Source organism: Rhyacophila brunnea, unplaced genomic scaffold, assembly GCF_057557595.1.
Source record: "Rhyacophila brunnea isolate RB1 unplaced genomic scaffold, BYU_Rbru_1.0 scaffold_20, whole genome shotgun sequence".
In the NCBI taxonomy this organism is placed as follows: domain Eukaryota; kingdom Metazoa; phylum Arthropoda; class Insecta; order Trichoptera; family Rhyacophilidae; genus Rhyacophila; species Rhyacophila brunnea.
In genome coordinates, this window is record NW_028232860.1 from 37,663,823 (window position 1) to 37,679,519 (window position 15,697).

At 36.2% G+C, this 15,697-nt stretch overlaps 2 protein-coding genes across 2 annotated transcripts; both read left to right on the plus strand.

Annotated features, from left to right (window-relative positions):
- Nucleotides 1–4,814: 4,814 nt before the first annotated feature.
- LOC147071612 (uncharacterized) lies at nt 4,815–5,681 on the plus strand. Its single transcript, XM_085947982.1, has one exon. The coding sequence runs from the start codon at nt 4,815–4,817 to the stop codon at nt 5,679–5,681; it is 867 nt and encodes a 288-aa protein (XP_085804108.1).
- A 2,558-nt stretch (nt 5,682–8,239) lies between these two features.
- LOC147071613 (uncharacterized) lies at nt 8,240–8,764 on the plus strand. Its single transcript, XM_085947984.1, has one exon. The coding sequence runs from the start codon at nt 8,240–8,242 to the stop codon at nt 8,762–8,764; it is 525 nt and encodes a 174-aa protein (XP_085804110.1).
- The last annotated feature ends 6,933 nt before the right edge of the window (nt 8,765–15,697 follow it).

Below are 15,697 nucleotides of genomic sequence, written 5' to 3' on the forward strand. Positions count from 1 at the left end.
CAGTCATCTATTGACGCAAACGCGAGATAATAGCTGAATCGATTATTTCAATAAACAGAATATTATTTTGATTGTATAAATAGCGAATAATAATTGAGCGTAGTTATACGCAAAGCAGCCAGTCCACACAAACCTCAAACAGAGATAGAAGCACTTTTATGTAAAATGTGTTTCTTTAAATCCACAAAGCCTATGTATACTGTTTATACCTTTTGAATGATAGATATTATATATATATATACTTATGTGAATTTGTGTAACTTTGAAAAAGACAAAAGCACGAAATCTATGAAATTATTGTGTTTTAGCAGTCGAGGCTGTTTTGTGCAAAACCGTTTTTTTAGACTGTTCATTCTGGAATGCAGCTAACTCTTTATTATAAAAAAAATCTCTATTTTTGCATCTATTTTCTTAAAAAAAACTTCTAAGATACTCAAGTATTATGGGAATTTCAAAATTCTGAAAATAATTCGAAAAACTTATTAATACTTAGCTGCCTTGCACTAATTTTTGCATGAAAAATCTATAGGTATATTAAATTATATTATATATTATAATAAAATAAAAACCTTTTTTGTAATTGAGAAAATAATGTTTATTAATTGAATGTAGAAAAGAACACCTTACACTGTCAGGATTTTAATAATTAAGTACATATTATCATGTGGTTGCTTTATGCAGATCGAAAATGGCATAATTTTAAAACGCATTTACATGATATTTTTGTATGACAGCAACTTGGTTGCTTTATACAGATCGAAAAAGTCATATTCTGCGATTTGTAAAAATCTTTAATACGCATTCATACGAGATTTTTGTATGACAGCAGCTTGGCAGATTTATGCAGAACGTAAAACAAACGTGGAAATCACAATAACTCATTTTTTTTAAATTGTGGCTTGGTTGCTTTGTGTATAACTACGCTCAATTCATCGGAAATGTCACTCGAATCTAAGTACATGTTCCGTTACTATCTCAGTATAAAGAAACTGTCAGTTTATTTATATTATTGTACCGATTGTACTCTTGTACTTATGTAACCATAAATAAACTCTCACTTCTCCATCATCACGAATAACCTCGATCGTCTTTTATCGACAACACCATCAACCCTCACATCGACTACTCCCACATAACTCTTACAATTTAACCGTCTAACTAAACAGTCAAAACTGTTTATCTCGCTCTAAAAGTTAGCACAGCCAAGAGAGGTTCTGTTAAAACATAGCACGTATTGTAACAATTACAACTAACTTATTGCAAATAATTACCTGCAAAATAAAAAGAACTTTTTATATACAACATTTTTAAATTTTCTGTTGAATCATATAAACTTGACTTGACTAGCTTAAACGATCAAAAAAAATTGCACTTGATAGAAATACTGAATAATGAAATGTCATTTCATATTGATTTCCATAGTAACGCACGTATATATTATTTAATAATTTACTTGCTAGGACCCCCTAGCAACCAATAATGGTATCGAAATAACTTTTAATACAAAACAGAATTAACTGAAAATGAATTAAAGTTTACTTAAAGACGGTTAAAAGTATTTAAAAAATGCATTGGCATCGTGTTCTGATATATTCTAAAAGTTTCAAATATCTAGCTAGTCGGGAAGTTAGTTAAAAATCACGTTGTAAAATTATAATACTTCAATTCAAAAATATGAAAAACTACATTGGATAGCCGCCGATAGCAGCCGATAACAGTCTTGTATATAGAATAGATGCGCTGGGTTGAAGCCAATGCTAGAAATAGTCAAGACCTACAGAGTTGTAGCGCCAAGAAGAAGAAGCAGCGACATAGTCGACATTAAGTCTAAACGGCGTTTAAAAATTAACAATAGAGCAATTCGAAAATTGTTTTCGTGATTATATTGTTCACTAATTTGCACAGCCAAAAAAATAATTGTTATTTCGTCATAGAATGACTGATATACTTTAAACATACATAATTCTGAAAACACTCATGAGAAAATATGGCCAATAGAAAAATCTTTTTGAAAAAAGTAAGACACCCGGCAGGAATCGAACCTGCGTCTCTTGGGTATCGCGTCCTGTGCATTACCACTATGCTACGACTGCCGTGCGCTTATGAGCAGGTATTAAAAAGGCCAATAGTTCAAATTTGTCAAATGGACCCGCCCCCATACCATTAATTTGTGCGCGCGCCTGTCCTAAATTTATATCTTATTAATCGAGTATATTAAACTGTATAAACACTAATTAATTTTAACAACAACTATAATAAAATGATGTCATAAAGGCACAGCTACGCATATCTTTCCGAAGAAAGCGAATCATTTATTATTTTCTTCCTTGTCATCTAACATTTCCCATTTTCTGGCAACGGAAGATTAAGCAATGTTCACACTACGTTACGCAGGAGTTTTCTGTATTGTGATGACGGTGGCTAATTTTATTTTAATAGTTGCAAACAATAACAAAACAGTAAAAGAATTATTGGCCTTCTCGTTGTTTTTAATGTGTATAAATAGGTCAACTTCATTGGTGGAATTATTTTGCTAAACGCGAATAATAACGGCCTCAAGCTGAACACTAAAAAGATCAAAAACATGATTCTGAGAGAGTCCCTTTCCTAAGGTGTATTCATGGGGTTGCTACCAAAAGTTGGTAAGTCGATAATAAATGTCCTTAAAGTTAACAACAGATTATGTGTCTATATTATATAAATATGTATGCTAGAAGAAAAATTCAAGGTCATCCGGTATTATAGAACATGCACATAAAGCACAAATAAATCGGCATTATGCCTGATTTTAGAGAGCATGTCAAACTTCAAATTGCAGTTACTGCATAACATGGTTTCGAGACTTACCAAGTTTTAGTAGTTACCCCATGATAGTTTCAATACCCGATAAGTCCACAATTCATTATCAGTGATAAACATCGTTTTTGTCCGTCAAGCGTAACCGTATCCGGAAATTTGTACGTAAACCGCAGGACACTTATCCGTGCGTCGCAGTACGTGAAACATGAGTTCGTGTAAAATTTAATCAAATGATGAGTTCTTCGTTGAACATTTTACCGTGGAGTATATTTGTATGTATGCTACAACATGTGGCGAATTTTATGAGATGTCTTTACAAGATTAGGTTAGGTTAGGTTAGGGTTAATCTAATTGGAACAGTAGGTACTATTTGCAAACTATCGCCGCATTTTCTAAGATACGTACAAATGTATTCCACGATGAAATGTTCAACGAAGAACTCGTCATTTGATAAAATGTTATATGAACTCATGTTTCACGTATTGCAGTGCACGAATAAGTGTCCCACGATGAACTGCATACGTACAACGTACATGTAACCAAGCGTAACTGGCTGGTTTTAACGTTAGTTTGCATTTTTCCAAATTAAAACAATATTTTAACTATAATAATTCTACCATCCACACGTTCAGTGCCCTGGTTTGTAGAGTCTCCTTTGAAGAGAAATGAGCTTAAGCTGATACTGAGGCTAATAACAGGATACACAATGGGCAAAAGATTTGATGTCCTCATGGGAAGAAGCGATTAGCAGCTCTTTTATGAATGTGATGTTTTGGAAGACATTGTGCAAATATAGCAGTACAGTGCCGTAAATATAAACGACACAGAGTACAGCTGCGAATTGCGGATATCTTTGAGAATATCGATGAATTGAAAGGTACCTTGCAAAGAGCTTTGCAGAACAGAATTGGAGTAAGAACCTGATCGGCGGATCCTCTTCTAAATGAAAAGAGGCGATATGACAGAGAGTCGTAGTCGAAGCCTTGGTAAAATCATAAAAAAAGCATAATAATAAACGCTTTTTGACATGTAATTTTAAATAATTTCAGCAGATTTCAAGGTTAAAGATTCTTACATAGTGTCTGAAATTACACATAAAATATATGTACGTACTTTTTGTTAAGATAGTTGGTTGAAAATAAATAATAAAATAATTAAGTAGGAACATAGAAAATTTGCAGATAATATTTGTGATTAAACATAAAGAGGGCAGTATTCTAAGACTGGTTAAGGGTGGCACTTTATTTAGGGACGTTTTTGTAAGTAAGCAACAATTACATTGAATTTTTGTTACATAATGCTACTAATCTTTTCATGCATATCAGCAACGACCCTCTATATTTTATAATCCTGTAGTGGCCGAATAATAACTATCAAATTCATCTATTGTTTATAAAAATATCAAGTTACTTTGCAGCGATACATTCCCACTGAATGTATTTTCTAGTAAACAACATACATATCGTCAGCGAAATTAGAGTCGGTGTAGTATTACATATAACAATACTTAGTTAGTATTACGGCGTATTGAGCCGAGTAAACGTTTTCCATAGTATTTGCTTACAACTATAATAACATAATATCATAGCGCATTATACCATTACTATATTAGTTGAATAATCATTTTTCTCGTAGTGTCATATTTTATAACAAATAATATTTCATTTCACTATTCAATTTAAAACGCTGATGCTAATAATTAATCTAATGTAATTGTATACCTATTATATTGTGTCTTGTGTAATTTTGTGTTGACGTGTTACTTTTGTATTGTATAAATAAGGAAAAACAATTCAACTCAATGTCACTCGACTCAGAGTAATTAGCAAGTAACTATCATTGTATAAATACGCTGCTAAATAAATCTCACCATACGACATCGAAGACTTCGTCATTACTATCATCCTCTACCTACGCATCGAACACCACACACGAGTGACCTCAACAGTGGCGACCAACAGCCAACAGTGGTGAACCCGACGTTCCACGCAACCGCAAATTCAATATTCAAGACAATGCCGGGAGGATATGATGACACCTACAGCCCCGCCGCAACCAGTCACAGCGAACCTTCAAAGGCCGTCGGAGAAGTCAATAGAGTCGCTGTACGAATACCACCCTTCTGCCCAGAGGATCCAGAGATGTGGTTCTGCATGGCAGAAAGGAGCTTTACTGCATCAGGAGTCGTAACGGAGGAGACGAGATTCGGGTACATCTTAGGAGCATTGGACCCACGGTACGCTTCCGAAGTGCGAGACATCATACTAAACCCACCAGACGAAGGAGCATACAAACTCTTGAAAAAGGAATTGATTCGTCGCCTCAGCTCCACTCAAGAGCAAAAAACAAGACGTCTTCTAGAACACGAAGAGATGGGAGATCGAAAACCGTCACAGTTCCTACGGCATTTAAGGACGCTTGCCGGTACCGCCATCTCCGACGAAGTTCTAAGAACTTTATGGATGGGTAGATTGCCACACACAATGCAGGTAGTGCTCGCCACCCAAAAGGACACAGATCTGGATAAAGTGGCGGACCTGGCCGATGCCATGGTAGAAGCCACAGAAAGACCGTCAATCTTGGAGGTTTCCATGGAAGCACTGATTGAGACCAGGATGCGGAAATTGACAGTCTCATTGCAGGAGCAAATGACAAGTATACGAAACGAAATTGCCAGCATCCACAGCCGTGACTCACGCCCACGGGTAAATAACCACGGCCAGAGATTCAATAACCGCTCACGAAGCCGTACACGTTCATCTAGTCGCAACAGAGAAGATACCCAAGGCAAATGCTGGTACCATCATAGGTTCGGAGCAGCTGCACAGAAGTGCACACAACCATGCAGCTATCAAGAGGGAAACGCTCCGGGCAATCACTGATAGCGGCCAGCGAATACAGCCCGATGTCAAGCCGCTTATTTGTCACCGACCGCAACATGAAAACGCAATTTCTAGTAGACACAGGTGCCGATCTCTGTGTGTACCCACGTTCTAAGGTTCCAGGACGTCTAACAAAAACGACATACGAACTGTCAGCGGCAAACGGAACAGTAATCGCTACATACGGAAACCTTCCGCTGACATTAAACTTGGGCCTAAGACGAGACTTCACATGGAGGTTCGTCATTGCCGATGTTAGTAAGCCCATCATTGGAATTGACTTTTTAATCCATTTTGGATTATTAGTCGACGCCAAGAATAGACGTCTGTTGGACCAAACCACTCATCTCACCACTTCCGGAAACCGCAGTACGGGAGAGGTTCTTTCGATCAAAACCGTTTCAGGCAGGTCTGCGTATCATGACATGTTGCAACAGTTTCCAGACCTCACACGTCCTGATGGCACAGTCAAAACGCCGCATCACACAATGAAACACCATATCGAAACAACACCGGGACCACCAGTAGCTGCTCGCCCAAGACGACTCGCCCCAGGTAAATTACAGATTGCGAAGAGGGAGTTTCAGAATATGATGAGACTTGGAATCGCTCGACCATCAAGTAGCAGTTGGGCATCACCGTTACACCTGGTCGCCAAATCGAACGAACAATGGCGTCCATGTGGTGACTATCGAAGTCTGAACGCCATAACCATACCAGATCGGTATCCGGTACGTCACATCCAAAATTTTGCCCAAGCTCTCCGCGGGAGGAAAGTATTTTCCACCATCGACCTAGTCCGAGCATACAATCAAATCCCAGTCGCTGAAGAAGACATACCGAAGACTGCCATTACGACACCTTTTGGCCTCTTCGAGTTCCCATATATGTCGTTTGGCTTCCAAAACGCAGCGCAAACTTTTCAAAGATTCATCGACGAAGTACTACAAGGCATGGACTTTTGCTATGCCTACATTAACGACATCTTGATCGCTTCAAGCTCAGAAGAGGAACACCTCCAACACCTGAAAACGCTCTTTACACGTTTGCAGGAGTACGGAGTTGTGGTAAACTCAAGGAAATGTGACTTTGGTAACTCCACGGTCAAGTTCCTCGGATATCTCGTATCTGCGGATGGCATCTGTCCACTACCCGACAAGGTGGAAGCCATTCGGGAGTACAGCCGCCCAGAGAATGCCAAGAGCCTACGCCGGTTTTTGGGTATTTTGAACTTCTATAGAAGGTTCATACCCAATGCTGCAGGTACTCAAGCACCTCTGCACACACTTCTCCAGGGTAAGGTAAAAGGCAAGCAGCCTATTCCATGGACTCCCGAGACTATCAAAGCATTTGAAGCATGCAAGAAAAGTTTAGCTGATGCAACACTGCTAGCTCATCCGAAAAATGACGCACCTCTAGCTATCATCAGTGACGCCTCAGACACAAGTGTTGGCGCAGCACTCCACCAATTGATCGATGATCAATGGGAACCACTCGCGTTTTTCTCCAAGAAACTCAGCCCAGCCGAGCAGAAGTATGGAGCTTACGACCGTGAACTTCTAGCGATCTACATGGCAGTCAAGTATTTCCGACACATGGTAGAAGCCCGATCATTCGTCATATACACGGACCACAAGCCCATCACTTTTGCTTTCAAGCAGAAAGCCGAGAAATGTACTCCACGACAGTTTCGGCATTTAGACTTCATCGGACAATTTTCAACCGACATCCGTCACATCTCTGGCAAGGACAACGTCGTTGCCGACGCTCTTTCCAGAGTAGAAGCGATTACCGAAAATCCACTCGATTACGCAAGCCTGGCAGCTGATCAACAAAAAGATGAAGAGCTAAAGATATTCCTACACGACGGATCCGCCTTACAACTGAAACAGGTGCAGATTCCGGACGCTAACGTAGCTATCTTTTGCGACGTGTCTACTGCATATGCAAGACCTTTCATCACCAAGCCGTTCCGTGAAGCTGCATTCAATGCAATACACCGACTTTCACATCCTGGCATTACCGCAACCACGAAACTCGCAACACAGCGTTTTGTGAGGCCTTCTATCGAAAAGGACTGCAAGCAATGGGCTCGCAGTTGCATTCAATGTCAGAAAAATAAAGTCACACGCCATGTCTCAGCACCATTAGGCACGTTTGTGCCACCGTCAACTAGATTTGAGCACGTCCACATCGACATCGTCATCCTACCACCGTCGGAGGGATATTGATACTGTTTAACATGTGTAGACCGCTTTACTAGATGGCCAGAAGCCTTCCCGTTGAAAGACCAAGAAGCAGAGACAGTAGCACGAACATTTTACTCCGGATGGATCACGCGATTTGGAACTCCAGTACGAATCACCACGGACCAAGGAAGACAGTTTGAGTCACAGCTGTTCAGACAACTAAATCGTCTGGCAGGTACAACTCACATTCACACCACCGCGTACCATCCCGCAGCAAATGGTATGGTCGAGAGGTTACATCGTCAAATAAAAGCAGCCATCAAATGCCATCAAAACACGCGTTGGACAGAGACACTGCCCACAGTCTTGATGGGAATCAGGGCAGCTTGGCGAGAAGATCTCAAAACTACCTCAGCCGAGCTGGTATATGGCAAACCTCTACGGTTACCTGGCGAATTCTTAGGTTCAAAGCAACCCAACGACTGTGAACCAGCTAATTTTGTCAAATATCTCCGACAACATTTTTATGAATTGCAACCCGCCAAAACAACGCACCACGGCAAGAAACACTCATTTATGTTCAAAGATTTGGATAAGACCACGCATGTGCTACTCCGAGATGATACTGTCAAAAGACCTTTGCAGTCGCCATACACTGGCCCACACGAAGTCATCAGCAGGAATACTCGAACCTACGTCATTCGCGTTCGAGGCAAGGACATTACAGTCACTGTAGACCGCCTTAAACCTGCATACATCATGGCAAAAGAGGACGACAACTCATCAAAAGAGAAACCGACATTGAACGATCCAGCACCAGAAGACATCAGACGGCATGATAACGTCACACGTGCAGGAAGACGTATACACTTTCCTGATCGTCTAGGCTACTGAAAAACATCCCAAAAGTGCATATTCCATAGTGCTACGGAACATATATCGTTATATCATTTATACATTAGTAAATCGTTTAGGTTAACACGTAATTAAATTCCATTGTTATATCCATTTTTTTTCAACAACAAAAAAACCCACTCAATTATATCATATAGTATCGAAATTAGTAAATTTCTGGAAAGGGGGTATGTAGTGGCCGAATAATAACTATCAAATTCATCTATTGTTTATAAAAATATCAAGTTACTTTGCAGCGATACATTCCCACTGAATGTATTTTCTAGTAAACAACATACATATCGTCAGCGAAATTAGAGTCGGTGTAGTATTACATATAACAATACTTAGTTAGTATTACGGCGTATTGAGCCGAGTAAAAGTTTTCCATAGTATTTGCTTACAACTATAATAACATAATAGCATAGCGCATTATACCATTACTATATTAGTTGAATAATCATTTTTCTCGTAGTGTCATATTTTATAACAAATAATATTTCATTTCACTATTCAATTTAAAACGCTGATGCTAATAATTAATCTAATGTAATTGTATACCTATTATATTGTGTCTTGTGTAATTTTGTGTTGACGTGTTACTTTTGTATTGTATAAATAAGGAAAAACAATTCAACTCAATGTCACTCGACTCAGAGTAATTAGCAAGTAACTATCATTGTATAAATACGCTGCTAAATAAATCTCACCATACGACATCAAAGACTTCTTCATTACTATCATCCTCTACCTACGCATCGAACACCACACACGAGTGACCTCAACAGTGGCGACCAACAGCCAACAATCCTAAACTAAACAGACAAATGCTACAACTACATATGAGTTGCTTAGAATCATAACTCACATATTCCAAAAATCAAGTTTTGAGATAATTGCTAAAAACCAACAGAGCACTATTTTTTGTAATTAGAAGAACAGTATTGAACTCCCTAGAATATTAATGAGTGAGAGAGTCGAATAACTTTTTTTTTTTAAATATATATACCTAATACTCCTAACGTTGCAGACATACAGCATACTATGAGAAATAGAGCTCCCCGATTGGTTAGGAAGGCGTTGGTGACAAAACTCTATTCTTTGAAATATACGACATATTACACCAACAATTAACTTTGCCTTTGGCTTATAACTTCGTGGGTCCCAGGTTCGAATCCTGGGTCTGGCTAGTATATAATATATTGTTTTTCAATTCGTGTATGAGTCAGAGTATAGGTCTAATAGGTTGAGCAAGTGGCTAACATGACTGAGGAATAAAACATTTCCACAAAACATACTCTCAAACAGCAGTGATTTTAGGTACACCCCCTTGTGAAGCTTTAACAAAATTAACACCTGAAATTTAAAAAAAAATATAAAACAATTTCATTCTTCTCAATAAATTGTTGGCTATTAGATAATCATTTATTTTTTAATGTTGAAATTCCTTTTTCAATTATTCTAAAAATAGTGTTTTACTTGCGGCCCGCCGTTCTTTTTATATTCCTAATGTGGCCCTTTAAAAGTTTAGAATAGATGAATATTTTTTCAACTTCTTGCTTTCCTTATCATTACTTGGTTGGTGATTATCGAAAAAAATATTGATTTCGAAATGTCACAAACTTTAAAGGTTAGAAACGCATCATTCTAAAATGTACGCTAGTGGTAAGTGAAATTGAATTCATTGAACGTACGCATAACAGAGTGAGAGGTTATCTGCGTTTTATTTTTTGTGTGTCTTACCAAATGTAAAAAAAAATAACAGTACTTATATATTATATATAATATATATTATATACCCAGTGGAATCTAAAAAGTTGAAAACACCCGAATGGTAGGTATACCTAGAAGCCGCTGGATCGTCTAAATAGTTACGTGGCAACTCAACGTGCAGTACTGAAAAGAGTGGAATCAGATTGGAGACGCCTATGGATTCATGCTGACGATAATGGCATTCGCTTGAATACGATCCGTTGGGTAAGTCATATAATATATTTTATTAACAAGATGAATTAATGATTCCAGTGAACTCCACAGTTTTTGCATCATTTTAAACTTAGTATTCCAGATATATTGTCTACAATAATTTGTTAAAGAAACTAATTGATTTAAACCAAAATCATGAAGGTAACTAAGTAATAAACTCAATTTTGACTGCCCCGAAATTATAAGTACCTATAATCCTGTTTTGTGTCCCCACTAGACAGAAATGCAAAAAATTGTACTTAAACTTAAACTTCTCATTTCGTTTTTAAATACCGAGAATTTATTCGCTTTCGAATAATTCGTTTATGAACATGTTCAATACATTCAAGTGCTCAAGTACCACATAATTAATTAATATTTTTTGTTGGGCAATTAGGTACCAATATTATTTTAAATGCTCATTTTATTTTAGAATTTTCTTTTCATTCCATAAATGTATTTTTAAGTATTATTATCCTATGCATTTTATTGGCATATGTATCTAAAATTTTAAAAACTGTCAGTGTATAAATAAATAAATACTCAGAATATATGATGATAATTTAAAAGGGGCCTATTATCAGAGGAATTATTCGAGGAAAAACTAGGAACCCCTATTCAATCGACTGACTCAATAAATTTAGCTAATGGTCTATATAATATATAGAAGATAATAGAATATTATTCTATTATCTTCACCAGAGAGCAGTAGCAAATACGCCTTACTAGCTGTCTACCTTAATAAAAAAAATACATTATATCAGAAACATACAAACAAAGCCACCGTTATGTAATGTAATGTTATAGTTGACGCAATATAGTTATATACCTACAGCTTATGGGCTACGTCGCCTATTTACTCATGAGTTGAAAGGCTGTAATAATCTGTAAGTTAATGTATATGAAACATCGTGACATCTTCCGGCAAATTATTGTAAGAGACTTTTCATTATAAATCTTCAAGTAAATAATTAAAAACGAGTTGTTGAATGTATAGACTATCAAATATTATTACAGCCACTGTGTTCAAAGGCTGTAATAATTCGCACGTAAATGTATCGTATTTTTTATAGAATAATGTGATATCTACTGGAAAATTGCATTAGAGCTTGAAAGTTTCTTGAAGCAAATAATTAAAAAATCATTTCGAAAAAAGTTTCATTTTAAATTTAGATGGTTCTAAAAATTTAATTTAAATTATATTATGTCTTATATGTTTTTGCTCACTATGTTATTAATTATATTAAAAAAAACTAACTAACACCATATATTTTAATAATTCTATAATATTATTATACGTACGGATTAGTGTATACGTATTCATCTGTATAATAGTAATGTATTGTTATTATCATTATCTTAAATAAGTACAAATAACAAGGCACTCTGCATTATGACCTTATAACATACAAAAATCACTCTTAGCCACTGCCGGAGAGTATGCAAAGATCACAGGAAAGTCGTTACGATGAGAACCTTTTAATTAAAGTTCAATAATGAGAAAAAATACGATAATAGAGAATTAAATTTTAATAAAAACAATGTGTGGTTTTAATATGCGTATTTGACATTTACATATCCAACCGCAACTAAAAATAAATAAACACTTTATTCTTATGTCATACTTGCGGCTAATCAACGAATTTCTAGAAATTTATCATCATCGTTGAGATTTCAGACATTCAGTGCTGAATGAAGGCTTTCCCAAACTCCTTAGACTCTTCTTCATCCATAGTGTATCGCTACCACGTACATCCACCGAACTTTATAAGTTCGTCTATCCAGCGGGTTTTAGGGCGTCCCTGTGGCCCTTGGGTATCACCATATGACGGTTTTGTCCAGTCCATTGCCTTGTCGACTTCTATCACCGTATACTCTTGTCTTCCTTCTTAACGATTGGTTTCTCTATTGGCATTTATGTCCAAAATACGCCGTATTGCGCTACTCGTATTTATGTTTAGGATTTCTCATACATTAAGGGTCCACATACGTGCGCACAGATACCACATATTATCAGTGGCGATTGGTGACTTTTGGAAAGAGGTAGGCTGTGGAGATCAGAGAAAAAGAACACACTTGTCAGGTATACTTACGGAAAATAAGAAGATAATACGATATTACTACTGATGAATATGTACACACTAATTCGATGAAACTTCAATAATTCACTGACGACATAAAATAATTAAGCGATGAGTTTATATAGTTTATTGATCAAAATTATTTTAATATTTTTAAAAACAATATAAGTATATTTATATTTTATATGTGATTGAATGCCATATAAATTATCATATGTATGCAGAATATTATTAAATATTACATTATATGCAGATTTTAGTATTACGAATTAGAGCCTATCGTTCTGTGTAGACTGATCCAGACACCCTGAGGTCGCGTGACATAAATTTGAAACATAAAAAATACCACTTTTCACAGCTAATAATTATAGAAATTTGTTCAAGACAGATGTTGCGCTATGGTACTGTGCTTTAATCTGTATTTCTTTTAATAATTCATACTTATCTACATAATATGCGATTTGCAATTAAAAATTATTTTCTTAAAACGGTAGGCTTTAAATAATTGTCTAGTATGGAGTTTTCGCCAATGGCACACATTGCTCCAAGACTATACTTAAAACACAACATGAGATCACTTTTGTAGATACTATTCAGCGGCCAAATGGGCACCATACCGGTTTGGTTCTGCGACCAATCTCTTTATACATACCACAGTCAATAATTATTGACACTTTGTTGTCAGAGAGAGTCAGTTGTTGACCTACGTCCTACTCGATTGATGAGACTTTTGTCTTCGAGAAATCTATTTTATATAAAAAAAAAACAGAACATATTTAATATTATAAAGTCAATATAACAAATTTTCTACTTATAAAACAATTCATTTGACTCATGTCTTCATAGCCTAACAATACCCCATTTTACAATATAATAAAATAATATTTTATGGGGTATATTTAACCTCTGGATATTTTTAACCCTTTTCCGGGGCAAAGTTTAACCCCGACCGCGTTCGAGAGCGTCTACTTGATACTGAGCCACCCACAGTCATATTTGATTTGATGTTATTACAAAGCATAAAATTAATATTTTAATTGAGTTGTTTATAATTACATATTTGGGGAGCTCTGTAGGTACTGCCTTATTCGTTATACCTACACACCGCATCACTACAGCGAACGCAAGTTATTCTGAAACATTACATTTTAATTAAATTATTGTTTCATTAATTAAAATCTACTAACTACATACCGTATGTTAATACATTACATACTTGTGATATTACTAATTAGACGCAACATATTAACAAATAAATATAACGCACCTTATGAAGAACAGTGACATAAGTAGAAACAGGGGCGGCTCTACATTAAGGGTTGGTAGGGACCATCCCCACATCGTTATGTCAAAAATACACGTTCGACATTTTATCACTGTCATAATATACATAGGTACTTAATTACATGATTAAATTAACTATTTAATTTATTTTATCATACTGGGGAGCGAATCAAATGACCCCATGGTATTAACTAAGTTAATATTTTAAGCACGCTTTTTAGATGTGATTAAGTGACGACTCAGAGAATCATTTTATGTATTCAGAAAAATTACTCATTTCCACATTATATTATATCATATTATTATAACTATCTTGATATATAATGTATAATGTGAGAAAATAGGTAGGTATCTATATTTATTAATAAATGGCTAAACCCCACTACCTGTAAAATCGTCGAGCCGCCACTGAGTAGAAAGATAGTAACTTTTCACAAACACGCGTAGATAACCGATATGTACAGTCGCGCACACAAAGGGGTAGTTTTTGACTCCGGACTGAAAAAATACAAAATTATTTACTTACTTACTTCACCATATTCGATCCTGGGAGGATCATATGGGCCTCCACGGAGTGGAGGTTTTATTAGCAGATTATGTTTACTTGCTCAACCGATTAGGTCCATACTCTGACTCCAAACGCAAATTGAAAAACAATATATTTATTATTTCCCCACGACATTATAAACCAACGCTTAAGCCGCTCAGCCATCGCGGGCGTCAAATTATTTAGGTAAATTGAATATAATTTCTTCCTCTTTTTCGTCAAGACTTCACGACTGACGATCGTAACCTGGCTGATTTGCTGTCGAACAGTTTTCTCAAGGGACTGGTCCCACTCCTCTCGGTATTTTGCGACACACAAGACCTGTGGCCACTGGTAGATCAGTGACACTCATAAATTGGTGCAAGTAGTGCATCCAACACTTGCTTTTATATTCCGATGCGGCAGTAGGTGAACACCGTTAGGTGTACCTGCAAAATACGTATTAAATCGCTAGACTCAAATCACGGTGTGTCTGTGTATGGTGGTAGTGAAAGGTGGAGGTACGCTGTTAAGATCCGGCATAAATAGTGCACATTAAACGTTGTTAGTATTTGTTTTTATTAAACTAATACTACAATTTACAGATGGTGTTGGTGAGTTTTTAAAAATTAATTAAGCCCTGCCTAAACCAAACCATAATAGTTTTGATATATTTTGGGCGATACGACAAAATTGTGCACACTTTTTCATTCATACTCTGTTTTCGTTGGATTAAGAATACATATTACACATATTGTAAGTTCAAAATTTTAATTCATTAAGCCCTGCCTAAGCCAAACCGTAATAGATAAAAATTGTTATTAAATCTATAAAATATCCAATGCTATGTATGATTTAATTTTCGATATTTTATAGATCTTATAGATATTTTAGTATTTTTTTACTATTATCTATTATGGCTTGGTTTCACAGGGTTTAATTGAATTTTTTAAAACTAACCAACACCACAATAATATGTAAATTGTAGTGTTATTTTAATGAAAATAAAAACATATGACTGACAAAGTTTAATGTGCACTATTTATGACAGATCTTAACAGCCTACCTCCACCCTTC